Source organism: Bubalus bubalis, chromosome 21, assembly GCF_019923935.1.
Source record: "Bubalus bubalis isolate 160015118507 breed Murrah chromosome 21, NDDB_SH_1, whole genome shotgun sequence".
In the NCBI taxonomy this organism is placed as follows: domain Eukaryota; kingdom Metazoa; phylum Chordata; class Mammalia; order Artiodactyla; family Bovidae; genus Bubalus; species Bubalus bubalis.
Window position 1 is genome coordinate 35050980 of NC_059177.1, and position 13049 is coordinate 35064028.

At 42.8% G+C, this 13049-nt stretch overlaps 1 protein-coding gene across 19 annotated transcripts in view; it reads right to left on the reverse strand.

Annotated features, from left to right (window-relative positions):
• SLC25A26 (solute carrier family 25 member 26) overlaps nt 1-13049 on the reverse strand; it is a 148711-nt gene that overhangs the window by 22571 nt on the left and 113091 nt on the right. For 16 of the 19 annotated variants that reach the window (XM_044933676.2, XM_044933671.2, XM_044933673.2 and 13 more), the window contains one exon: nt 12089-12133. The exons of the other annotated variants lie outside the window; for them this stretch is intronic. In XM_044933676.2, the coding sequence (XP_044789611.1) occupies nt 12089-12133 (45 nt within the window). The remainder of the gene's footprint in view (nt 1-12088; nt 12134-13049) is intronic. 19 annotated transcript variants of the gene reach the window in all.

A 13049-nucleotide genomic window follows, 5' to 3' on the forward strand; every position in this document is an offset into this window, starting at 1 on the left:
ACAGCCAGGACATGGAAGCAGCCTAAGTGTCCATCGACAGAGGAATGGATGAAGATGTGGTAAATACATACAGTGGAATGTTATTCAGCTATAAAAAGGAACAGAACTGTATTTGCAGAGATGTGAATGGACCTAGAGTCTGTCATACAGAGTGAAGTCAGGAAGAGAAAAACAAACATCATATATTAATGCTTCTATGTGGAATCTAGAAAAATGGTACTGATGCACCTATCTGCAAAGCAGAATAGAGACACAGACGGAGAGCACAAACGTATGGACATCAAGGGGGTGAGGGGGTGGGATGGACTGGGAGAGTGGGATTGACTGTGTTCACTACGATGTATGAAACAGATACCTAAGGCCTGCTGTACAGCACGAGGGCGGGGCGGGGGGGGGGGGGGGTACCATCTGTTTGTAGGACATATACAGAGTTAAACTTTAAAATGCATTCCAATATTCATTTTGTTGTTGTTTAGTTACTAGTCAGGCTCTTCTGCAACCCCATGGACTGCAGCCCACCAGGCTCCTCTGTCTATGGGATTTCCCAGGCAAGAGTACTGGAGTGGGCTGCTGTTCCCTTCTCCAGGGGATCTTCCCAGCCCAGGGAGCAAAGCCACATCTTGTACATTGGCAGGCGGGTTCTTTACCACTGAGTCACCAGGGAAGCCCCCAATATACATTGCTGCTGCTGCTAAGTCACTTCAGTCATGTCCGACTCTGTGCGACCCCATAGACGGCAGCCCACCAGGCTCCCCCGTCCCTGGGATTCTCCAGGCAAGAACACTGGAGTGGGTTGCCATTTCCTTCTCCAATGCATGGAAGTGAAAAGTGAAAGTGAAGTCGCTCAGTCGTGTCTGACTCCTAGCGACCCCATGGACTGCAGCCTACCAGGCTCCTCCATCCATGGGATTCTCCAGGCAAGAGTACTGGAGTGGGGTGCCATTGCCTTCTCCAGCAATATACATCAGGTGCAGACAAATACCATTTGATTCCACTTACATGAGGTACCTAGAATAGTCAAATTCATAGCCAAGAATACACTCATAGACGCTGGGGAGAGGGGTGAGGGGTGGGGAATGGGAGTTAGTAATTAATGGGACAGCTTCAGGTTAGGAAGATGAAAAATTCAGGATATGGACGGTGAGAGTTGTGCAACAATGTGAATGTACTTAAGTGCCACTGAACTGTACAGCTAAACAAGGTTAATGTAGCATGTTTTCTATTATGTGAATTTTACCATAATAAAAAAACATTGGAAAAAAAGTTTAATATGTGTGATTTTTTAAAATAAAGAATTGCCTGAATATAAAACTTCAGAAAAAGAATACTGACACTAAGCTAAAGAGAAAAGTGCTGTGGGGGCTTCCCTGCTGACTTAGTGGTAAAGAATCCACCTGCCAACACAGGAGACACAGATTCAATCCCTGGTCCGGGAAGACTGCACGTGCCATGGAGCAACTAAGCCCGTGCATCACAACTATTAAGCCTGTGCTCTAAATTAGCCCCGGAGTCACAACTGCTGAAGCCTGTGTGCTCTAGAGCCCGTGATTTACAACAAGAGAAGTCACCACAAGGAGAAGTGCATGCATCCCAACTTGAGGGCAGCCTCCACTTGCCGCAACTAGAGAAAAGCCTGTGCAGTAACGAAGACCCGGCACAGCCAAAAAATGAGTCAATAAATCTCCACCCAAAAAAAGGTAAGTGGCGTTTACAAATTATTCATCTGAGAGCAACTTTAAATTCATTAAGCTACAAGAATAATGACAAGAACCTGGCTGGTAAAAAGTACTATAAATGAATTATTAAAGCATTTTGAAATTACTTATTTGTTATGGAGGAACTAGAGGGTCATAAGCGACAAAAAACTGACTGGAAGGACAGGAAAGATTACTCGCGGGAAGTGCAGCATTATTGTTTATGAACTTTGAATACTTTAAGAGTAAAAATGTAGTGTCTTCCAACAGTATGAATGACCGTGATTGACAGTATTACTGGCCACTTCCTGAGTACCTAGAAACTATGCAAAGATTTCACATTTCTCATTTTATTTTGAAAGGTGTGTATTATTATCCATAAACACAGGTGCGGGGCAGTGCAAATCAATGTCAAGTAAGTTCTGTCTGAGGTCAGACAGAAAGTGGGGGAGCTCAGCCTGGTTGTTCTGGTTCCCTCAGAGCCATGTGTCTTGTAGACAGAACAGCATATAAACAACATTTGTAAGCTTCCTTGATACACACACAGCTCACCGTCTAGAGAAGCTACAATATGCAAGTTATTATAGTTTGATGTCAATAAAATTTAAATAATGTGGGTTTATAATGGAGAATTTTTTTTAAAGACCTCAACATCAACATTTTTAACTGCCATAATTTCTAAACGTAAGTATTTCCATTGCCACTGAGGTCTAATGACGACCCCTGTAAAGGCACAGCGAGGGGGCCCAAATATGAAAACCACAGTGATGGTGTCTCAAATGAGGTGGCAAAGCTTGGGAACCTAAATAAATGAACCTAAATATGACTTTTAAAAAACCAAGCAGCCATACTTTACTTGGTGTTTGCTTATTTATCAAAATTCAAACTCCTGTTTCCATTTTCTATTATATAGGGACTTCTCTGGTGGTCCAGTGGTTAAGAATCTACCTGACACTGAAGGGGACATGGCGATTTTACTAAAAACCCTAATTGGCAACTCTGACTTTTGTTGGTGATCTGGACACAAAATACTTCGCTCTTATTTTCAAGTGTTTCTTTCCATGTTGGCATGCTGTATTTAATTTAGGGAGCAAGTTTAGTGTGGTAAAATCATACAGGATCTTTTTACTGTTATCATTCCCTTCTCAACCTTCACAGGAGTCTACGTTCTGATCAAGCATGTCTGTGCAGACACCAGATTGTCCAGCCTCACGAAACTGAGGGCAGGAAGAGAAGGGGACAACAGAGGGCAAGATGGGTGGATGGCATCGCCGACTCAACGGACATGAGGTTGAGCAAGCTCCGGGAGGCAGTGAAGGACGGAGAAGCCTGGTGTGCTGCAGTCCACGGGGTCACCCAGAGTCAGACACGACTGGGTGACTGAACAACGACATGAGATGGGGCCGTGGACCCTGAGCACGAGCACCCTTTACTATACTGGCATTCCGTTCGTATTACTAAAGGTGTGGAAGAATCTTGAGGGTGGGCTGACAATACACATTTAACTATTGTTAAAATACAAATCAACGACAATAAACAAGTTATTACCTATAAATCTGAATAAAAATGTATTTTTATAAAGTACTGTCTATATACAAGACATAAAATGTACTATTTTATACACTGTAGTATAACGGAAATGATAATTCAATGGCCCCTGATTTTTACTGCAAAGCTATAATTTCATCTTAGAAAATCAGCAGCATAATGTGAAAATCTCACATAAACAAACTGAGTTTATTTTCAGGTCGCTTCAAATGTTGCATCTGAGTTAAAGCTTGCGTTTCCTCCAGTTACTGAGTTGCAACTTCGTAACACCTTGCGGCTAGAAGCACAACTTCTTAGGCCTGAGAGCACTGTTAACAATCCTCTACATTGTTAGCAATCCTCTACTGCAGTCCTCTACACTGCGCTTACATATTCAGACACCAGAACAAACCTGACGTTCTTACAGGACATTTTATCATATCCTTTCACAATCCGTGGGTTCAGTAAGAGTACATCTGTACATTATGGCTCTGACTGTACTTCTAAAAGAAACTAATTATAAATAAAACAGTTCATGTATACAGCTATCCAACTTTGCACTGACCCTGAAAAAGAATGCTAACCTCCAAACAATTAGTAAATAGCTGTGAACACCTGCTGTGTAAAAGACATAACTATAAAGAATATAAACATAAATGATCAGAAGACAAAGTTTCTTCCTCCAAAATGCAGAGTTAAAACACAAACTCGTGGAAACATGTGGTCTGGCTCCACTCATCCCCATAAACCATCTGTGTCCCCACCCCCCAATCCCATGTCAGTCTCTGAGAGCCGAATCTTTCCTGAATGAACACCGTTAAACCCTTGCCCAAGTACAGCATAACCAGGAATGCTGTGGGTGGTGGTGGTACTGGTTTAAGAAATATGGTAGCCATATTTATATCATCAAGGCAAACAATCAACACAATTTGTAGAAACACCTGAAATAAGCTGATTTAATAATACAACCTCAACTTTTGAACCTATGAAACAGCAACAACATTATTAAAGACATCATGCACTACGTGCAAAATTATGTGTAAAATGATAAAACATCAACTCAGAATATTACTCGGCCATAAAAAGGAACAAAACTGTGCCATTTGCAGAGATGTAGATGGACCTAGAGGCTGTCATACACAGTGAAGTCAGAAATAGAAAGACAAATATCATATATTAATGCATACGGGTAGGATCTAGAAAACGGTACAGGTGTTTCTGCAAAGCAGAAATAGAGACACAGATGTAGAGAACAAATGTGTGAACACCAAGTGGTGAAAGATGGGGTGGGATGAATTGTGAGACTGGGAATGACATATATACACCACCATGTCTCAAACAGATAACTAACGAGAGAACCTGCTGTACAGCACAGGGGAACTTCACTCAATGTTCTGTGGTGACCTAAATGGGAAGGAAATTCAAAAAGCAGGGGACATATGTAAACACACAGCTGGTTCACCTTGCTGTACAGCAGAAACACAACTCTGTAAAGCAACTACATTCTAATCAAAAAATTTTTAAAGGACACCAATTCTGGAATCAGCCAGTCTGGGTTCAAATCCCGGATGTAGCCCTTAACACTTGAGTATTACTGAGGCCTTGGTCAAGGCACTCAAACTCTCCTTCAGTTTCCACATCTGTGAAATGAAGACGGTAACAGCACCCAAAGGCCTTTCCTGGTAGCTCAGTCGGTAAAGAATCCGCCTGCAATGCAGGAGACCCTGGTTTGATTCCTGGGTTGGGAAGATCCCCTGGAGAAGGGATAGGGCTATCCACTCCAGTATTCTTGGGTTTCCCTGGGTTCATGCCTGCAATGTGGGAGACCTGGGTTTGATTCCTGGGTTGGGAAGATCCCCTGGAGGAGGGTATGGCAACCCACTCCAGTATCCTTGCCTGGACAATCCCCATGGACAGAGGAGCCTGGCGGGGGCTACATTTAGTGGCAAAGAATCGTACACAACTGAGTGACTAAGCTCAAGAGACTAAGCACACAAGAACAGCACCCACCTCAGAGAACTGCCATGAAGATTTATAAGAGATAATCCACGGAATCAGATATGCATAGTCAAATATGCAGATGGCACCACCCTTATGGCAGAAAGTGAAGAGGAATTAAAGAGCCTCTTGATGAGGGTGAAAGAGGAGAGTGAAAAATCTGGCTTAAAACTCAACATTCGAAAAACAAAGATCATGGCATCTGGTCCCATCAATTCATGGCAAACAGATGGGGAAACAATGGAAACTGGGACAGACTTTATTTTCCTGGGCTCCAAAATCACTGTGGACAGTGACTGCAGCCATGAAATCAAAAGACACTTGGCTCCTTGGAAGAAAAGCTATGACCAACCTAGACAGCATATTAAAAAGCAGAGACATCACTTGGCTGACAAAGGTTTGTATAGTCAAAGCTAGTTTTTCCAGTAATCATGTATGGATGTGGGAGCTGGACCACAAAGAAAGCTGAGTGCCAAAGAACTGATGCTTTCACATCCCACAAGCCATGCGGCAGAGCCAGGAAAAAAGTTATATATTATACAATCCCATTTTTATAAAATTCTAGAAAAAGAAAACTAATCTCTAGTGACACAGAGAAGATCAGTGTTCGCTGCCCATGGGGCAGAGGTAAAATAAAAGTGGGAAGAGGTTTCAGAGAAACATGAGTAAATTTTGAGAGGGCAATGAATATATTCATTTTTTTCCTTACAAAGTTTCATAGATAGAAAAATATGTCAAAATTCATCATGGTACTAGAAAAGACTCTTGAGAGTCCCCTGGACAGCAAGGAGGTCAAACTAGTCAATCCTAAAGGAAATCAATGGTGACTATTCACGGGAAGGACTGATGCTGAAGCTCCAATACCCTGGCCACCTGATGCAAAGAGCTGACTCAGTAGAAAAGACCCTGATGCTGGGAAAGATTGAAGGCAGGAGGAAAAGGGGTTGACAGAGGATGAGATGGTTAGATGGCATCACCGATTCAATGGACGTGAGTTTGAGCAAACTCTGGGAGATGGTGAAGGACAGGAAAGCCTGGCGTGCTGCGGTCCACGGGGTCGCAAAGAGTCAGATACAACTGCGCCACTGAACACCAATCCATGGAAAGTGGCTATCACAGTGCTGGGCACACTGTAACTATGAGAAATGCTGATTATTGTGACTATTAATGACTACCAGTAATTGTAGTAATAGAAACAATGTTAGCATGGTGAAAGAGTGCTGGGCAGAACACCAAGGACTGATTTGGGAGATGAAACACAATCTCTGACACCTGGTTTCTCTGTGTTAGTGGGGATGACGACAAGCCCTGTCCCCCTGAGCTGTATGTCATGTGAGTAAGAGGCTAAGGAATATATAGTATACTGCTTAGCACAATGCCCACCCCAGCATATAATATCTATTCAACACACAACGTGCTTCTTACAAGAATTCAAGTGACAATACGTGCATAACTATTAAACTTATAAACTCATTGTTTAACATAACTTATAAACAAATTATTAAAATGCCAGGAAGGAAATAAACAGATGCTGTGTTTACTGAGCAGGGAAGATGGTAAAGTCCTACTTTAAAGACGGGTGGACAGGGAAGGAAAGCCTCTCTGTGGTGACATGATCTAAGACCTAGGAAACGAGAAGGATTTGGACACCAAGAAAGCCCAGCGAAAGAGCCAGAATGAGGAGGGAAGGGATTTCTGTCAACCCTCAGGATCACTATGGCCCCAGGCCCCAGGCACAGAGTAGGCACCCATAACAAAGAGGAGAATGAGTAACGAACACTTCTGGCAGAGGCACAACACACTTAAAGGCCCTCTGGTGAGGAGCGGCCTGGCAAGCCAGACAGAACAGAGGGATGCCAGAGGGGCTGTGGGTGGGGCGTGCGGCGGGCAGGTGCTGTGGGAAGGTCAGTGAGGCAGGGGGCCCAGATGACGTGCAACCCCGTCAACCACAGCTGAAACTCTGCATTTTACTCTTCTTTCAAACAGTTGTCACTGGAGGCTTTTAGCACAGAGTGGTAAGATCTATTTCTGTAAAAGATCATTCTGGCTGTTGTGAAGAGATGATATTTTAGAAAAGCAAGAACACCATCAGGGAGACCCTCAGAGAGGCCAACGCAGCAGTTCAGACAGGAGATGAGTTAGAGGCTTAAGTCCCAACAGCGGGGTTGGTGATGGGCTGGATGATGACGGAAAGAGAGACCCATGGAGTCATTCTCAAGTTTCTGCTTTGGCAAGGAACAGACATCTGTGCTATTTTACTGAGTAGGGGACATCTGGGAAGGAACAGGCTGGGGAAAAGGGGAATACAAACCAAGTGTTGTGCTCTGAACCGCTTCCCCTGAGACACCTTGACAAGGATGTCACCGAGGACACTGGTCACATGAGGCTGTAACTCAGAGCGGGGGGTCCATGACAGAGCTCTCAACGTGCAAGTTATCCACACCGATATGGCACCCAAAGCCAAGAAACAAGGTAAAGTAGCATGTTTTGGTCATTTGCTGGGTAATAGAACCAGGTCATCTAACTCACTTCTCTTCCTGTTGGGCTGCCAGAAAGTTCCAAAGTCAACATAAACCTTAAAGGAAAATTATTTGTGCGGGTGTTCTATATACGATGCTTCAGCCCCTTTACCTCCCCTTCTCTTTATGGTTGTTTTTTTTCTTTTTTTAAGTCTTTATTAAATTTCTTACAGCACTGCTTCTGTTTTATGTTCTGTTTTTTTGGCCGCAAGGCACGTGGGATCTTAGCTTGCCGACCAGGGATCAAACCTGCATCCCTTGCATTGGAAGGGGAGGTCTTAACCACTGGACCACCAGGGAAGTCCATCTTTATGTTGTCTACTCTTTCATCTAAATCTTTTTGTAAGTATGTGTACTATAAAAAAGGAAAGAAAATCTCAGAAACGAGGTAGTGTAAGGATATGATTCGGGGAGTCAGAAGGGCTGACCCCCACACCGCCTTTGGTGGGTGCCAATCATAGACACCTGACCATGGAGGTATCTGTGAGTGTGCACTTCTCAGACAGACTACAGCTCCTCAAGGGCATCAGTCACACCTCAGTCATCTTGAACCACTGTGAAAGGGCACAGTGTCGCGCTCACAGGAGGCAGGCCATACATGGACACTAATGGCATCAGTCACTTTTCTATCTGTGGAAGGGGCTGCGGCCTTATGAGAAGGCGCCACAGCTCACCTCTAAGACGTTTTATACATAACACAGCACACGATTAAACACCAGTCAGCAATACAGACAGATGTTAGACATACGAATAAAGCTTCAGGGTCTGGGTTGGAAGACTTCAGGCAGAAGAAAAAAAACTGAGCTGGCTTTAAAAGATGCATTTGCATTTGATCTGTGAAAAGGCATTTCAGAGAGTAGCCAAAGAAAAGGGGCAGTAAGCAGCCTACTCTGGTTAGAAGGAAAGGAAGGAAGGGAGGAAGAGCAAAAAAAAAAAAAAAACTATTGGGGAAGGGAGCTGTAAAAACCAATTAAGAACACAATGTGGATATCCAACAACTTCATGTTTTAGAGTTTTAGAAAGTTACACATTCCTGGGAACTTCAAAAAGATGTTTAAGGACGATCACACAAATGCAGTATGTAGAATAGATCAGACTGTTAACTTAGTTTAGGCACAAATTAGTAAGAATCTGATAAAAACAAAGGATACCACAGTTTCCAAAAAATCTTAGTGAACACAACTTGGTGAGTGATATAGAAACCGAGAATCAGATTTAATCTGGGATTTGAGACTAAGGGGTCAGGAGAATAGCAGTATGATTAACAGAAATCAAGGAGATAGGAGGAAGTGATTTTAGAAGGTGATTCCATCAATTTTAGGCCGAATAAGTTTAAGGTGATGGTGGCTAGACTCTATCTCCAGATTCCCACTACTTCACAGCATCATGTGCACACAATGAGCCAAAGTCCTCGCTGAGAAAAATCTTCCTGAGCCGTATTTCTCCCTGAACGTAACAGAAAGAAACTCCTGCGTATAATACAGTGTCTCCATGGCTGCAGAAGCAAGTTTTACTTGATGAAAATCATAAATACAAAAATAAAAGAATGCCCAAAATTACCTTTTACAAAGCACTGTGATTTCACATTATATGTATGTTGAAAAAAAAATTATATGAGAAGATCTCAACATTATTTAGCCCTGAGAAAAATGCAAATCAAAACTGCAACGAGTGAACTGCCCTGGTGATACAACAGGTAAGAATCCGTCCACCAACACGGGGAACACAGGTTCAATCCCTGATCTGAGAAGATCACACATGCCAGGGAGCAGCTAAGCCGTGTGCCACAACTACTCAAGTTGGTGCCCCCAGAGCCTGTGCTTCCACAAGAGAAGCCACCATGGTGAGAAGTCCTTGCATCGCAACGAAGAGCAGCCCCGCTCACCGCAACCAGAGAAAAGTCCGCGCGCCACAACGAAGACCCACCCAACCTAAATAAACAAAAACTGCAACGAGGAATTCCCCACAGGTCCAGAGGGCAGGGCTCTGCACTTCCACTACAGGGGCATGGATTCTATCCCTAGTCCGGAAACTAAGATCCCGCACGCAGAGCGGTGTGGCAAAAATCAAAAACAAACACAAACAAAAAACCTGCCATAAAGATACCAGTACACAACTATCAGAAAGGCTAAACTTTAATAATAAGCAAGGACATGGATGGAGAGCTACAGGAACTCTCATCCATTATTAGAAAAACGGGACAGCTACTTTGGAAAACACTGTGACAGCTTCTTAATAACTTAAACTTATATTCTCCGTAAGATCCAGCAACCACACTTCTCAGTACTTAACCAAGAGAAAGAAAAACATATGTCCATACAAAAATATCCTTATGCAAATATATACAGCAGCTTCATCCATGATCATCAAAAACTGAGAACAACTCAGGTGTATCAACTAGTAACTGGCTGAGCAAATTACAGTATATGCACACAAGGCACACTCAGTGTCGAGAAGGCGTGAACCACAAGTCGGGGTGAAACAGAATGAACCTCAGAAGCATCACGTTAAATGAAAGAAGCTAGGCACAAAATACTACACAGTGTGTGATTCTATTTATATGAGATTCTGGAAAAGAGAAACCTACAGATATTCTATATCATGTTTAGGGTGGTACTCATTATTTGCCAAAACCTATAAAAATGTACACTCACAGAGGTTTCCCATATGAAGATTATACCTTAATACATCTGACTTGAAAAAAAGAATCTTAGCATCTGAACACTGGCTCAAAGAAAAGTATTAAAGCCCAACATTGGCATCTATGATTACTCTGAAAAATTCTAGACATTTCTTAACTAGTTACCATACTACAAATGCCCTGAGTACTGAAAAGAAATGAGCCCCATGCTTTTCCCCTCTTTGGGCCTCAAACATTCCTATGCAGAGACCGGGCCTGGGGACGTCAGCGAGTGTGCAGAAGCCACGTGAATGCTGGTTACTGAGACACTAATAAAGTGAGTCTTGTTTTCGGGACAGCTGTTGCTTCGTTGTTCTTTTGTCACACACACAAAAAGAGAGCTGTTATGCTTATGGAATGTGACCTTCTCATTGGATGGCTGTTACATCATGCCTGGAAACACTGCCAGAGAAATTCATTTTCCCCGTGTGCCACACAGAAAACAGTAAAAGCAAAAACAAACTAAACGACCATGAAAGACCCCAAAACCAGCGTTAAACGAACTGCATTATCCTTAAAAATCAGATACTTGTAAGAAGTATTTCTCAATACTAAATACTGAAGAGCTTATTTTTTATGAGTAACATTTTGTCTCATTTTATTATCCTTAGTGTATAACCCTAACAGACTATTTTTCAGAGTCCAAATAACTTTTACGCTTCCAAACACATTTTCTTTGAGTGTGCCATGATTATTAATGCTATACAATAATGAGAGTTATTCCTTTATTTTTTATCAAATGCCTACCTAGCTAGGTACCTTGCCATTTTACAGTTTGGTCATTTCTAAACCATTTTCGTTTGCACAAGGGCTTTCAAATTTTTTTCATCATTATCCACAGTGAGAAATACATTTCACATTGCAACCCAAAGCACAGACATGTGCATATATGTGCACACAACCCTGAAGTTTGACAAAATAAGACTTCTTAACCCTACCTCATAAGATGCTATGATTTTCTTTTTTATTGTCATCTTTAAAATGCTGGCAAACAACCACACAAGTCACAGCATGGCCCACAAGTTTCAAAATCACTGCACCAGAAGATGAAAAACAAATACATCTCTTCATGTTTTGAATAATGGCTTTCACACATTCATTTAGTTGGTTTTTTTTAAACCTTGCGTGACATTCCTCACGGCTGACTCCCTGCACTCTGCTCCTCCCCAGTGAGGGTTCCTCAGCCTGGTGAGCAGGGAAGACGGAAGGGCCCTGAAGAAGCCAGGGCCCCTGCTGCGCCCCCTCCAGCCCACCGCTAGATGTGGGGGGGAGGTCGTGGCCTCCGAGGCCTATAAATATCCAGAGCCGGGCTTTCCTTCCTTTTCCATTTACCCTCACTGTCACTCCTTAACCTCTACACACACAGAGAACTGAAATAAACTTCAACTGGGGAGAAAAGGAGCTACAACGCACAGCAAAGCCAGGTTTTCCTGAACATCTCAGGACTTCAGTTATGCCTACCATACGCTTCTTTCCCACATACCACAGATACCCAAACAAGCTCAAAACAAGTTTACCGGCATGTGAATCCCGCTCACAAAATGCTTCCAACTCAATAAGTTTGAGTTTTTAAATCAATAATCAATATTATATTCCAGTATTCCACGCTGAAACTAGTGGGTATTTATTATAATTAGACGGTAATTTTATATGAAGATCAGGAAACTTACTTTTAAGGACTCCCACAAGGGAAACTGGACCAATGAGAAAGGAATCTGAAGAGAAAAAAAGGAAAACCAAAAAAATTAGGCCAGAAAGATCAATTTGCTTAGCATGACTATATGAACTTATAATTATTATTCAGAAACATTATTTCATTTTAAATTTATATACATAAAAAAATACCATTAAACAAATTTTTAAGTATAGAATTAAACAGTAACTGCTTGTAGAATCTACTGACTTTTTAAGCACAAGGGATATAAAATTATGCTGTGATGCCCTCTTAAAACTGAAATAGGAATGCAATATGAAGAGACTGGCAACTGAAATATAAATGAGAAAATAAATATTTTCCATCACAGGTAATAAAGCTTTAAAGACATGACATTTTTCTGCTTTAGAGTTCTAGCTGTCTACTCCTCAGCAGGCCAGGTGTCAGGGTTGGAGAGAAACTGCGAGGGGGAAAGAGAATGTGGGTGAGGCAGGACAGGAGAAGGGGTGGAGGAAAGGAGGGGAGAGCAGGAAAGAAGAAAGGGGAGAGAGGAAAAGGGGAGGAAGGAGAGAGAAGGGATGGAGGGGGCGGAAGGAAGGTAAAGGAAGGAAAGCAGAGGTGAGGCAGGTGGATGGAGGGCCAGCGCAGCAGAGAGGGAAGAGGAGGCAGGCAGAGCCACTTGCAGGGGGAAGCTGAGAAGAGGGATCCAGGGCCAGAGCCCAGGCGGGGGAAGGAAGCAACGCTTCTCCGTGCTGGGTGAGTGAGGCTCTGCGCAGAGAGGAGCAGAGGCGGCCTGAGAGCCTGATTTAGTCTCAAGCTTCGTCAGGGGCAAGAGTCATCTCTAGCAGGAAGACAATCATGACACTTAAAGATTTACAATCAGATGTGTATTGCTAAGCTAGAATTGTTTCCAAGCACGTTTCACATGCCAGGAACTGTGTCCATCAGCACTTCATAGTTCTTATTTCACTCCTCAC